Source organism: Rhinatrema bivittatum, chromosome 2 (genome assembly GCF_901001135.1).
Source record: "Rhinatrema bivittatum chromosome 2, aRhiBiv1.1, whole genome shotgun sequence".
Classification (NCBI taxonomy): domain Eukaryota; kingdom Metazoa; phylum Chordata; class Amphibia; order Gymnophiona; family Rhinatrematidae; genus Rhinatrema; species Rhinatrema bivittatum.
Window position 1 is genome coordinate 337770706 of NC_042616.1, and position 15265 is coordinate 337785970.

The 15265-nt window shown below is 42.6% G+C and overlaps 1 protein-coding gene across 8 annotated transcripts in view; it reads left to right on the forward strand.

Annotated features, from left to right (window-relative positions):
• FHOD3 (formin homology 2 domain containing 3) overlaps positions 1-15265 on the forward strand; it is a 1290292-nt gene that overhangs the window by 998619 nt on the left and 276408 nt on the right. For all 8 annotated transcript variants that reach the window (XM_029589835.1, XM_029589836.1, XM_029589837.1 and 5 more), the window contains exon 10: positions 871-1109. In XM_029589835.1, coding sequence (XP_029445695.1) covers positions 871-1109 — 239 coding nt within the window. The remainder of the gene's footprint in view (positions 1-870; positions 1110-15265) is intronic.

A 15265-nucleotide genomic window follows, 5' to 3' on the forward strand; every position in this document is an offset into this window, starting at 1 on the left:
GCATAATGGCTGTTGCAAACTACTTAGAAAACCATTGTCGGGTGCAGTATATGGCATTATTTATCAATAAGTATACAACTAGTAGGTCTCAAAATTGCATGCCTACAGCCCACCCATCTTAATTTTGTTCCTACCTAAAAAAATCAATTCTGGCTACGCCACTCAAATCAGCATTTTATTGCACACAGTTTTAATCATCCATCTTAAAAAATAAAAAAATATGTATGTATAGACAGATAGATAGATATATAGAGATATAGATAATGTCCTGTTTATTAAAAAAAAATCCCATACAAGTATAATTGAGCAAATAATGGTTTCAAAAACACCTCAAAAGGTTAATGAATAATTTACACTGAACCGGGCTATCTAGAGTGGCAATTCACAGCGGGATCCAGATGGGAATAGGAATAAGATGGCAATCCTTTCCTTCAGCAGTCATAGGAGATGGAGCACTTTCCCAAAAAAAGAACATAGATACTTAGAACCGCCATGAAAAAAGGCGCAGGAGATATCCCAATATAAATATTTTGGCAACAGCATGTGTTGCCTGCTTCTGGAGTTTCTAACATAGATTTACAACTAAACATATTCATTTCAGGTTCAGCTGTCAGTATTATAATTTTTCAGCATTTTGAAATGCCTCCATTTTGGGCAGCACCCACTCTGGACTATATGCACTTTTTTTTTTTATACAGTTTGTCTGAAAACATTATTATTGTCATTCTAAATAGATTGGAAATTTAGGTAACAACAGATGGCTATTTTGTTGATCCCCCATTTTTATAACATTGTTTATAAAAGTATAATAGAGTTGCAAAATTATCATAGAATGAAAGGTTTGCTAAAAAGCTTTTCCCTCAAACTCAGATGACTCTGAGACACGAAGATGGAGATGAGAATGTTGACCCTCCTCCCAACGGGCGAAAAGACAGAAGAAGGGCAAGTCTTGGTTCCCATGAACGACGAGGCCTGGAGCGCAGGAGGAGTCGGAGGCACTCAGTCCAAAATGTGAAAAGCACTTTATCAGCCCCAGCTAGTCCATGCAGCCAGGCAGGCTCTGGCTTCTTATCCAGCAATGGACATCGCATTGAAGATCTCAGTGAAAAGTAAGATCTTGCTTAAAATACCATCGGCATATTCACATGGAGCCATCAGGGAATATTGTTTGAATACAAGATGAGTGTAAAGATGTGTTACTTTTTTTTTCAGTTGTTTCTTTTTGTTAGCTGTACTAATAACTGGTAATCTGATCATCGTACTATAGCAACTTTTCATCTTTGGAGGATGGTCATTTGTGGAAAGCTACAAAATAACCTGGTTTAAGAAAAATTTCAGAGTGTTTTATTGTATTTCTTTTAGTCATTAAAATGTATTATTTCTCGGTAGAAATGAGATGAACTGCATGTCGACTAGTTTATTTTTAGCCAGTGTGCTTACTGAATACCTATGTATTTCTTCAACCATGAGGAAAAATGTGTTTGTCATCAGAGGGGGAGATCTGAGACACAAGATTCTTGTTATTTTACCCACTTAAGAAGTTATGTAGAGAATGCTCTAGAATACTTGTAGCATAACCTTTCTGCAGCAATTGAGTATATATTAATAACTGTGAAATTATGCTCCCATCCTATTTCATTGGGAAAAAAAAAGGTTTTGAATCCTGACTCATGAGAGCAAAAGCTGCTATAGCCAGGCCTGGCGTGACTGGGTGTGCAAACCATGCATTTACACGGGGCAGTACACCTGGGGGAGGCAGTGAGCCAGCGGTAGCAGGAGAGACCATGGGGCTGCTGGCAGCTGACGAAGAAGAGGGGATGCAAGCTGCCAAAGCTCAAAAAAGCGATGGCTGGTGGAGAGGCCCGTCTTTCGTTTGCATGTGCGGGCACCCACACGCCACACAGCTTCCACTCTTCCCCTCCCCCCCCAATCAGGAAGGCCAATGGGACGTGGTGGAGCTCATCCCACCATGGCCCAAAGACAACAGGAAGCCATTTGTGTGTATGTGTGTGAGTGACCAAGAGCATGTGTGTGTGTCTGAGAGTTTGTGTGTTTGTGCACATGTGTGTGTCTGTTTGAGAGCCTATGTGAATGTGTCTGCGTGAGAGCCTATGTGTGTGTGTCTGTGTGAAAGCCTGTGGGTATGTTTATGTGTCTGTATGAGAGCCCGTGTGTCACATATAGGCTCTCACAGGCACACACACATAATATATCTGTGAGGAAGAAAGAGCCTGTGATTGTTAGAGGGAATATGTGAGAGAACGAATGTGTTATTGTGTGTGTATGAGAGAGAAGATAAAATTTGGGCATCCCTACCTCCCCTAATCAACAACAATCTCAGGGTGACCGGAAATCAGAAGATCACAGGTATGGAGAGCAGGAATTTTTTTAATGCTTATTAGTTTTAATTATTGGGTGTAATTTGATTATTCTGCTCTTTTGAAATATTTAATTTTTTGGAGGGGAATAGAATATTTTTTAATTATTCAATTTTTTATTCAACAGATGTTTTGAAATATTTTATTGGTGTTTGGGAAATTTTGTATATTCTATTCATGAATCTATGAATATGATTTTACTATTATGATTGTTTTATGTTATATTTCTTGATTTTATTATATGATTTTACTATTATGATTTTATTATTTAATGTTTTATGAAAAATGGTAATGTTTCTGTTTTTTCATTGTTGATCTGCATGTAGAGGCTGGCTTGTTGTGGGTTCCAGTTCAGTTCTTCTCAGTACGTTTCTGTTTATACTTTCTGATCTCTTTATTCTGTATTTGGTGAGAGTCTGTCTGTATTCTGCATATGTGACTGAGTTGAGGTATTTTGCTGGCATGTAATTTCCGTATAAGGATCTATAGCAGCCTGGTTTCCTAATAAGAGTTTTATTGGTATTCTAGGGCCTGGTTATGTGCAGTGTTGCCTTTTCATAGATAAGGTTGTTAGAGTTGTTTTGGTGTGGGAGTTTTACTATATTGTAATAGTAATTCTGTTTGTTTATAGCTTCCTGAGGGCCAAGCTCACACCCAATATGCATTACAAAAAGTCTAATTCCATAGGAGCTCCAAGTATCTTTTCTGCAGAGCTTTCTGGTTGGCACCACAGGAGTGCATGTAAATATAATATGCATGTTAAAAGTGATATTTTTGCCTCAGAAGACTGTACTTTTGAATGTTCTTTTTCATGTAAAATATATTATAAATGCATAATTTAACTGTGTGTGCCTGTAAAGGATGTGGGGTGGTGGTGTGTGTGCAAGGCTGTAAGGTTTGCCAAGGTTACCTAATACCCTTCCCTATCCATAGGTTCTGAGGTGGAGGGGGGCGTGTCAGTTTTTAACAATATAGATTGCAGGACGGAGCTGGGCTTTATTTGATGGGCCTGAGACAGACACTGAATGAATCAGGGGGACGGGGGGGGCGGGAGCAGCACAGTAATTGTTCACACAGGGCAGCAAAAAAAGCTAGCATCGGCCCTGGCTGTACACAGAACTGTTTGGATGCCAATTTGGGTTCCCCCTTTTGTCTTCTATCTGGTGCCTTTTCCTGTTTTCTCTGCTGCCCAATACACGCCATTATCTGGGATCTGTGGTAAGCTTGAAAGCCCTATAGCATCCCAGGCTGAAACTGAGGCTAAATCTGATGGTGCTTTTGTCAGTCAGTGTGAATATATACTGGACAGTGAGGTGGTCAGTCAATCAGTCAGTCACAGTCACTGCACCTGTTGCTTGGCCTCTTGCTCCATTCCTTTTTCCCATGCATAGGGCTAAAAGATCTGTATTGTGAAGCAACTGATTCCCTTGACAGTCACTAAAGTAATTTCTCTAGTCTGGAAGAATTACTAGTCTAGGGAACATGTCAGCATTTGTTGAACTAAATGTTTTCATATTTTCTGGTGTTTCGGTTTTTTGTTCTTATGGAACAAATTGAAAAATAATTATGTTCCATCAAGGTTTTAAAATTATTTGCTGTAATTGAGAGCTAAATTACTTTGTGTACTTTCAGCTGTATTCTTTAATATTCAATAATGCATATGCTTAACGAAGGTGGAGGACGTATGTGTTTCTCAGTATATCAAAACTTTAAAATCTACTGTAAAACTTGGTTTTCTTTGCTGATGTCCTTATCTGGAAATGTTTGACCATCTCTTGACCTAACGTACACTTCCATTGCAATCTCTGGGCCTGATTCATCAAGGTATTTTACCATAGACACAAAATGAGAGAAAAGCCTTAGTGAATCAGGCAGTTTGATTGCTTCAAACTCTCTTGTCCCATCACCCAGTGTACAAACCAAGCACTAGTGGGTATGCATACTATGCAATTTCACAGGGCGGCACACCTGAAGGGGCAGCAGCAGTGGACTGCAGAGTCAGCATCAGGAAGGAATAAACCAAATCCCTGTCCGATCCAATTACCGGCGATACACCTCCCTACCCCCTCCCGCCCCCGCAGCCAGCAGCAGGAGTCACGTTTAAGCGAACTATATGTCCTGCTGCCTTGGGAACAGTCTCATAACTCTTACTGCAAGATTGGTCCTGCGGTAGCAGGAGATGATGTTCGATTAAACACATAAGAACATAAGAAATTGCCATGCTGGGTCAGACCAAGGGTCCATCAAGCCCAGCATCCTGTTTCCAACAGAGTCCTGCTATCGCCCATGCCACGAACCAGCAGGCCACTGTTGAGCCTGTCCTGCAGCAGCTGAAGATAAGTAGATGCCTAGTGTGCTGTCGCAGAGCCCATCCTGCAGAGACCAAACAGAGAAGGAGGACCAGCGGACACCATACCGTTGGCAGCTGAAGATCCAGAGTGGCTCAGTAGGCTGCTGCAGATCCATCCTGTGATGGCTGAAGATCAGGAGAGGCCTAGCAGGCCGGCACAGAGCCCATCCAGTGGCAGACAAAGATAGAGTGAGAGGGACCATGCAGCCGCCAATATCCCATTCTGCTGGCGGTTGTAGAAGAGGGCCAGTTCAAAGATTGTGTGTATAGGAGCCTGTGTTTATGTATGTGTGTATGTGCATGTGGGAGCTTGTGTGAGTGTATAAGAGTGTGCATGTGTGTGAGAGCCTGTGGGTGTATATGTGTGTGTGAGAATGTGTGCATGTGTGTGAGAAGCTGCGTGTGTACAAGAGAAAATCGGTATGTATGCATATGTGTAAGAAAGAGAGGGGATATATGAGAGAGCTTCTGTGAATGTGTGTGTTTGAAAAAAAAAGAGGATGTGTGAGAGTACCTCTCTGTATGTATTCCTGGATTTTTTTTGCTAATGTATGGATCCTGTGGTGCCCAGCAAGATCTACTTCCAGAACCGCAGGAGCTATATATCGGTTGAGTCAGATGAGTAACTGTTGGAGTGAAAGTGCATGTGTGCGAGAGAGAGAGTGTGTATGTGAGGGAAAGATAGCACGTATGTTAGTGAGAGAATGTATATGTAAGTGAAAAGAAGAGAGCAGGTGTGAGTGAAAGAGTGTATGTGTCAGGGGGATAGAGAGAGAGGTTGGTTGTGAGTTTGTATAAGTGAGAGGGAGAGTTTGTATAAGTGAAAGGGAGAGTGTGTATGAGTGAGAGGGAGAAAGCATGGTGTGAGAGTATATATGAGAGAAGGAGAGCGCAGGTTTGTGAGCATGAGTGTGTACGTGAGCGAGAGGGAGTGTGTGAGTAAACAGATGAAGATGTGAGTGTTAGAGAGTATGTTTATGAGAGAGGAGACTTTTTGGCCTTCCTTCTTATGCTCCCACTAATCCAAAACAACTCAAGGTGGCTAGAAATCAAATGTACCCAGGTATGGAGCAAGAAAATTTTTGTAACGTCTGTTGGACGGTTAGATGTTCGAGAGGTTAAAGGGGCACTTAGGGAAAATAAGGCCATCATGGAAAGATTAAACACATTCTTGGTTTGGTGTTTACTGAAGAGGATGTTGGGGAGATACCCGTTCTGGAGACAGTTTTCAAGGTTGATGATTCAGATGAACTGAACCAAATCTCAGTGAACCTGGAAGATGTGGTAGGCCAGTTTGACAAACTGAAGAGTAGTAAATCACCTGGACCAGGAGGACCTTGCGTAATTGGAAGATTGGGCTTCCAAATGGCATATGAAATTTAATGTGGACAAATACAAAGTGATGCATATAGGGAAAAATAACCTTTGCTATAGTTACACAATGTTAGGTTCTATCTTAGGAATTACTACCCAGGAAAGATATCTAGGCGTCATAGAGGATAATACATTGAATTCATTAGCTCAATGTGCTGTGGCGATCAAAAAAGCAAACAGAATGTTAGAAATGATTAGTAAAGGAATAGAAAATAAAACTGAGGATGTCATAATGCCTCTATATCGCTCCATGGTGAGACTGCATCTTGAATATTGTGAGGAATTCTAGTCACCGCATCTCAAAAAAGATATAGTTGCACTGGAGAAAGTGTAGAGAAGGGCAACCAAAATGATAAGGGGCATGGAACAGCTTCCCTATGAGGAAAGGCTAAGGAACTTAGGGCTGTTCAGTTTGGAGATGACTGGTGGGGGTTATAATAAAGGTCTACAAAATCATGAAAGGACTTGAGCAGGTTAATGTAAATCGTTTATTTACTCTCTCATATAATAACCATGAAGATAGCAAGTAGCTCATTTAAAACAAATCAAAGAAAATTCTTTTTCACTCAGTGCATAGTTAAGCTCTGGAATTCATTGCCAGAGGATGTGGTTACGGCAGATAGTGTAACTGGGTTTAAAAAAGGTATGGATAACTTCCTAGAGGAAAAATCCATAAACTGCTATTAATTAATAAGCATTAGTAGCTTGAGATTTATTTAATGTTTGGGTACTTGCCCGGTACTTGTGACTTGGATTGGCTACTGTTGGAAACGGATCTGAGCTTGATTTGGTCTGACCCAGTATGGCACATTTTATGTTCTTATCTTCTTCACTGACTCTTCTTCTAACAACAACTCTTGCTATAGTTCTAAACTCTAAGGATCACTATTAAGCTTTGGTTGAAAGCAGGGCAAAACAAATGGGAACTGTTAAAGTCAGTTAGCTTGCACAATTTTGAAATAGTGCGACTTTTACCCCTGGATTTAAACTCCTGCATTTTCAGGAAAGGAAAATATTCCATGGAAAAAACGATGCATGTAAAACGTTTTGCTGAAAGAAATCTGGGACTTTGGCTTATTTCTTCAATTATTTTCTCTTCCTGAAGTGGCAAACAAAATTCATGTAGAAAAGATATATTACTTCAAAACCATTCTGGCTAATTGATTTGTAGATTGTGCTTATTTCTCACCTACTTATAACCTAAATCCTAAATCTGGCCTGTGGTCTTCCAAACCTTTCCTCTCCCACCAAACAGCTTCATCTAAATTTAATATTTTTGCCCAGCAATTTCCTGCTGCAGTTATGCAGTTCTAGCTCAGTCAGAACCAGGGTGTAATTCTGACACCATGAGCCTTTAAAGTGAATCCATTTTAATGGTGCCCTGCTCTGACTTTCTGGCTGTTGCCTCAGTCCTGACGCACTGTCTGCTCTGATGGGTCCAACAATTAAAATATAAAGATGTTGAGGCCAGTATTCAGCTGAATGTACTAGTGTAAATGTGGCTGCATGTACCTGGCTAACTTTAAAACCTAACCGGCTATGTTTGGATATAGCTGGTTAGATTTTGAACCCCCCAGGCCCCTGATCGCCCATCCCACACCCCCCAGGCCAACATCAGACTTCCAAGTGTTACACATGGGAGCGCTGGAGCCGCCGGGAGCAGGTGGTGTGGGATCCTCGCTCCCGGTGGAGATGAATTTTCATCACTGGGGGGGGGGGGGGGGGAGGATAGGAAGGAATGGGGTCTGGGAGGGGATGGAATGCGTATTCAGAGGGGAGCAAATAAATACTTTTAGTCTTGGGGGGGGGGGGGTCAAAATCAGGGATGTGGCGCAATAGACATTTAAAACCTGCTGAACAGGAAAAGGGTGCAAGGGGTGGAGGGACACAGATGGCCCATAAATGTACTTGAGGAGCGCTGGGCCAGCAATTCTAATTTATGAGAGGATGCGTGCTGCAAGCCCTTTGATTTTTTGAGGGGTTTTTTTTGTTTTGGAACTGATACAGCGCTGGATATTAGGCCGGATAACATTAGAGCTGCTTTAGAGTTCAGCTATTCAGCCAGGTTAGCCGGATATCTGAGGCCCTCCCCAGATCGCTCCCGAGACGCCACTTCTTTGTCCGGCTATATTCTAGCTGGGTAACTAGTATGTAGCCAGATAAAGGCTAAACATAGTCAGGCCTGCCATTTAGACGGACAGCTGTTAGGTTATCCTTCTACATGCTGTTTGCCAGGCATCCTCTTCTCAGGCAGGCAGGTACAAAACATTAATTAGCCTCAGATTTTTAGATTGTCTCCAGGGTTGTGCGTGGCTTGGTGCCTGGAAGGGATTGTTTCATGAGATTCTCTTTGGGCCGTTGTGCCTTTGATTTCCCATCTGCGCAACTGGGAAGCATCATTGCCTTTCAGCAGATCGACTTAGAGCAAGTATGATAATCCCCAAAACCTGAGGGCTGGGATTTTTTCTTTTTAATGCGGTTCTTTCATCATACACAGAACCTATTCTGCCCCCCTCAAGCACTGTAACTGCTAATCAGTGAGATTACGGATGCTCTCCTCTCCTAGCAAAGCCTGCCGATCTGTGCCAAGGCTGATACATAGGGTCCTGAATTAAGAGTTTTGCCAAAAAAAAACGTTTTAAGTCTGCTCTGAACTGTAGTAGTCTCCGTCTTCCCCTGTGAAAAGTCTGCAGAATGACTGTGGCAATCTGTGTTTCTCAATTCATAATCATTAAATTCTTTACTTAAGTGCAAAGTGTTTATCTTGGCCATTTCTCCTATCTATGTCATTAAACAAAATAAATTACAAGGATGATAGCTGGAAGTATCCACATGCATAACTGGAGCCCAGAACCCTAGGGAAATTGTTGTTCCTATCGAAGGACATGCCACCAGGATGCTTGGAAGCCAACGCTTGATGAGATTCAAAGACAACCTGCATGGCAATGCCATGTGTCTATACCCTGCAACTTGTACCTCATAAACACTAGGTCTTGCTGCTGCGTATTTCTGGAACACCTCTGATGTAGCCCAGCATTGTTGAAGTTTGCAGGTCCTCAGGAGGTTTGTTAATATCGTTCAAAATCTGATAGCACATGAATAAGAATTGGGAAACCCATGGACATATATGTAAGGACTGTTAAATCTGGAAGCAGCTGATTATCGGGTTTTTGGTTTTTGTTTGTTTTGCTTTGCAAAGTACAGATAAGCCAAAACACATCAAGAGAGCGGAGAGACATGTCTACAGCTATTGTGAGAGCTGAATGACATTGTCTTTCTTGATTCTCACTAGGCGGGTCAGTTTATCACTTGAAAAGGCAGCTCTGCTCTCCATATACTGTCAGCAGGGACTGGGGAAATAGCAGTCCCAGACTCTGTAGGGGAGAGGGTCTCACCAAGTCCCACAACAGTGACACCTAGGGGTGGGATCCAGGCTACATGTAGATCAGGTTCTGGGGACCCCTACAGAGGGCTCTCACTGAGGTAGCTGGGGCACAGAGAGAGGAGACTGAAGCCTATTGTGAAAATAATCCTGGTGACTGCAAATAAAGATCCCTGGCTCTTCAGCTTCAAATCTCCCTATCATAAATGCAGTGAGTAGGGATGGGAGGATGATTCTGTCTAGAATGGAGTCTCAGATGTGATGGAAATAATATTCCAAACACAAGCAAACTACAAACTCCAATATCATTAAGATCTCCATTCATTACCTGGACATGTGCCCACAGATGAACTATATTGTCATATATTCCTCAGTTGCTTATGTTCCTATTTCGAATGAATATGCATGAAAGAGATTTGCATGTACAATGCCTCAGTTGTATGCAAACCTATTGCATTCATATTCATTAGGATTATCCTAATAACCAGACCGGTTTGTGCGCACCCCTGCTCTAGAATATTTATGTTTAGATCTTTATATCTGTCCCCTTATACTTTATAATGAAGACTGACCATTTTAGTAGATATCCTCTGGACTGACTTCATCTGGTTTATATCCCTTTGAAGATGTGGTCTCCAGAATTCCAAATTAGATGTATACAGGTGCAATATCACCTCCTTTTCCCTGCTAACCATTCCTCTTCCTAAACACCCAGTCATTTCTGGCTTTTGCCATTGCCTTATCTACCTGTTTGGCCACCTTGACATCATCATCAGGTATGATCACTTCCAAATTCTGCTTGTATTTTATGCTTAGAAGAATTTCACTCCTATACTGTACCACTCCCTTGGGTTTTTGCAGCCCAAATGCATGACCCCTGCGATTTTTAGCATAAAATCATAGGGCTAGATTTTTTAAAAAGACACGCCTGCGTCCATGTGCGTGCGCAACCCGGTGGGCGCGATTTTATAACACGCGCGCGCTAGCTTGCGCATGTTATAAAATTCCGGGTGGCACACGCAAGGGGGATGGAATATCGCAAAATCGCACGGCGACGAGATCAGGGCCTTCCCCAGTTCCCTCCCAGTCTGCTCAAATTAAGGAGCGGACTGGGAGGGAACTTTCCTACCCCCTACCCTAACCTCCCTTCCCGTTCCCCTCTTCTCCCCACCCTCTAAAACCCTTTTTAAATTTTTTTACCTTTTGTTGTGCAAGTTACTTCAGGGCGCAACCTGAAGTAACTTGCACGCGCTGGCAGCTGGCCGGTGCGCGAGGCTCCGGGACAGCGAGGAATGGCGCTATCCCGGGTCGCCCTGCTCCCCACCCTCCAGACCACCTCGCTCTGTCCCCCCCCCCCCCGGCCCGTCCCCTTTTGAGGCCCCGGCATTTACACGCGTCCCGGGGCTTATGTGCGTGGCCAGGCCCATTTGAAAATGGGCCTGGCGCGCGTAAGGCCAGGCCACACGTGTAAACCCCGGGATTTACACGTGTCGGGGTTTTAAAGTCCGGCCTATAGCTTTTTACATCGCAAATAAAAAAAACAACTTCATGCTGTCAATTTGTGAACCTCAGGCTTGTTTTTTGATAGTTTACAGGAAGTATAGTGGCACTTCCCCGTTCTCCACTTTCTTCAAATGCCACTGGGTACCTCTGTCCTCTTTCCAGTTCTTTGCGGTGCATCTGGGAGCAAAACCAATGAATTCTGCTGTGCTGGTGGCAGTGGTAGCACTGGTGCTTGTGACTGAGATAACAAAAGTTTATTTGGTATTTTGTTTTCAAATGAGCATACATCAGAGTGCTACATATTCCTATTTGTGATCGTGAATCATTCACATCTGTTATGTCACCAGCTTTACCGGCATTATGACAATCGTCAGGCTGGGAGGATTACTGGCACATATCTCATCAGGACAGTCACTCTCTCTCTCTGTGTGGTATCACTTAGTGGTACTGTCTGAGCCTTCTTTTACTATATAAAAAGAAGTCACTGGGCAGGGTCACTAACTGTTTTGGTTTATATTTAGGCAGATGTGTCTGGCTGTATGGTAGAGTATATCTCTTTCACACACACACAAGTGAAAGACACTTTATTGGTAAGTATCTGTTCTTCCATCAAAAAGAATTCACCAGAACTACTATGTCCAGTTCTTGAGGCAATACAGACAGAATAGAACAATACAGACAGAGTAGAACAATACAGACAGAGTAGAAGTAGCCATTGAGAAAAGCTACAAAAAATGGTACAGAGTCTGCAACACAAGTCTTAAAAGGTGAGCCTTATGGGCCTGAATATATTTACATTTAAATACTTCAATGATATGCATAATCCACCAAAAGCATTTTTCAATAGAAATAGAATTCTGGAACAAGGAGTCATGGTATGTGGCTCACAGAAAGTAGACCTAAGAGTACCATAAGAATATATTTCTTCCCAAATAGAGTGGGCGATACATGTAACAGCCTCTCAGTGGAGGCTCCTTGTTGATCCTAGGATTGTCACCTGGTTCCACATCATAAAGATCAGGCTAATCTAGTTCTGGTTTTTCCCATTGGAGGCAGGGACTTGTAGTTCTGATTTTCTTAGGTAAATCAATGGACAAATATGAACCATAAGTTCCTGCTTGCAATGAGATAAAGCCAGGTCTACTCCTTACGTCAGTGAGGCCAGGTGGCAACCCTAATTGATGCCAGTCTTATCGCAGAGCAACAGGTCCCTTCATGCAGCAGTGCGAAACCAGAAGTGAATCAACCTGTACTCCAGAAATGGAACCAGGTGAAAACCCTAGGTGCAAGTCAAAACAGTAATAGCATTGCATGCATGACCTTTGGTCCGTCTTATTTGAAAGATTGGCTGGCATGATATGAACTCTCCTAATAGTTAGGCAAGGTCCTTTTTTGTGTCATCTTTGAGAGAAATGAGGCTAGTAGGAACCTGGGAGTGGACTTTTTCAGGCCCTGTACTCTGCAGAATCAGTTGCTTCCCTTATGTTCAGCACGTGATCATATGACTTTTAGATGCCTGTTGAAAACATGGTTATTTCTTTATTCCCTGAGCAGTTATGGTAGTTTCACGTTAATATTTATGTATTTGGATGTTTTATTGGTACTTGGTTTAATTTTAAGTTGATAATAGTTCTGCTTATTTGGTTGAGGGGGAGGGTGGGTTTAGCTTCCTGATGTGGTAATTTTATTAGAGTGTTCTCTCATTTTAATCTTTGTATTTTATCCTGTTTTATTGTTTTTGCTTGTTGATTGTATTCTGTGGGTTGAATTGTTCACTGCCTTGAGCATTACTGGAAAGGTGGTTAACAAATGCAAATAAATAAAATAACCTACATTTAGGAATGTATGGGATCATCAGAGAGCATTCTTAGATGTGAGGATAAAGCCTGGGATTGGGCAGGCTGGGCCATAGTACAAAAGGAATGGAGAAAGCTAGATGGGCCTTTCACTTCCTATCTGCCATAGTTTTCTGTTTTCTCTTCCATCTCTCTTTTGGACTTTGAGAAAGCGCTGCAACAGTAGGACCAGGGCCGAGTGCCTAGGGTAGGCAGATAGTGAGAGACCATCTCTTTTCTAGTGCCATACTCTCATCCCGACTGCTGTAGTATCCAGCAAAGATTCAGTCAAGCAGCCTGTCAACAGAGGGAAGAGAAGTCCATCAGTGGCCCTGGTTGGTGTGGTCACCAAAGGGCAAACGAAGCTGCTGAGCCACTTACTGGTGTGGTGGGATGTGATGTGGTGGTGGTCATGATCACACAGCTGTGTGGCTAGGGTTACCAGATGGGACATGTCCTCTTTCTCAGGATGCCCAGGCAAGGTTTCAGCAGATGGCCAAATCGGACAGCTCTCACGTCTGAGTGGCTGCAGGCAGGGCCGGTGCAAGAGTATTTGGTGCCCTAGGCAAACCTTTGCTCAATCCCTCTGCTCCCCCTGCCCCCCTCCCCCCCCCCCCGCCACCACACACAATTTACCTCCAGCCCAGCGCTCCCTCCTACCAGTGGCAGTGCTAAAGCACAGTGCACTCTTCTTTGCCAGTAGTTACTCTTGCACAGCACTTTTCTAGGCCCCTTGCTGGCAGGACTTTGCTGCCCCTCAATTTTGGTATTCTAGGCAAGTGCCTAGTTTGCCTAATAGAAGCACCAGCCCTGGCTGCAGGAGAAGGCAGGAAGTGCTTCTGTGTCCTGCATTGCTGCTTCTGCTACCTCCTGTACCCTATTGCATAGCAAAGCTGTACCTTACCAGTAGGTAGCAGCATCCCAAGAGATACGTGCTTCCTGTCTGTCTTTGTTGCCAACTTACAGAAATTGTGAGAATCCGCAGGGACGTGGTGGACCATAGAGCAAGTCTGTATATAGTATGTGCTTTTAAAAAAAACTGCATATGTATATTTTAAAATGTGTCATCTCCATGTTACTGCTTGTCTTTTTTCTGACAGACCAACTTGCTTCATCACCATGGGACACTGCATATTTTAAACAGAGCAGATTCTGCAGATTTTAGTTCGCTGGCAAAACAGATTCTGCTCAGGTTATGCCCGGTTACAGCTTGAGCACTGAACTGGGAACTGGCACTATTTAATTTGGGGAAGAAATTAGTTTGGCCATACTGGCTTTTTGACAACAGCATCCTAGAGAGAAATAAACTGATCTCCAACTTGCCTTATAAAGACCTCTCTGGATGGAACATTTTCATTTTATATTTATTCATCTGTAAGAAGTTCAGAAACATACTTTCCAAGTGCTAGGCAAGTAAGGGAGCAGATCTTCCATTGGAATGGAACATTGTTTTAAAATGAAATGCCTTGGCCTAAAATCAACAAAAATAAAAAAAGTTATTTGGGTACAGATACAATTTAATCAGTTACCTAACACCTTTTCAGAACAATCTGCTCAAGCTGGGTATTTACAACATAAAAGCCTTTCACATCAGACAGCACAAGTAACAATAAAATAAACCAAGAATAAAATAAATAAAGACAAATAAAAATAAAACAGAATGAAACCAAACCTCAGGAAAATAACTTTGAAGTAGATATAGCGGGTAATTTTATAACAACTCGCATAATTTCTGAATTTCAAAAATGTATGTAATTCCAGTTTTCAAAGCAAACTTATGTGCATAGGTTCACTTTTAAAATGATCCAAAATACCATGCACAAAGTTACACCTGCTCTATGCAGGGCGTAACTTGGGCAGGATAATTTACGTACGGAGAGGTCAATTTTAAAATGAGTGCGCGTATCAGCAGGCGAGCAAGGATACGCTAGTTTTTAATCATGCGCGCATGTACGCACGCTTATTTTAAAATGTACCAATCGTACATAAGTATGCTCCCAATTTGAAGAGGTTACTCGAGCACAGCTAGCTCCTGTGTGTCTTCTATAGGACCTTGTCAACCTTTACACACATATATTTGTCGAATTTTAAAACATGCCCACGTGAGGCACATTCCGTTTTCCAGTTAGTCCACCCGTTTGTCCAGTTAATAGCAAGGTCTGGTTCTTCATCCTGCATGCTGCCCGGCCGACCTAGGCCCGTCACCTTGTCCTTTAAGCCCTAAATCATGAGATCTACAGACTTGCTTCTCTTCAGGAGCAGTAGTAAAGTTACGCGGATTAGTGTACGTGCGCTGCAGGTTTCGTATTTAAAATTTGGAGTCTTGGCTCCTGCCCCGGAACGCCCATTCCTTCCCCTTTTCTGCTCCCTTATTTCTCACAAGCAGACGGGCACATACACGCATATTTTGTGGCTTTTTAAAATCCGTGTTGCTTGTGCGTGT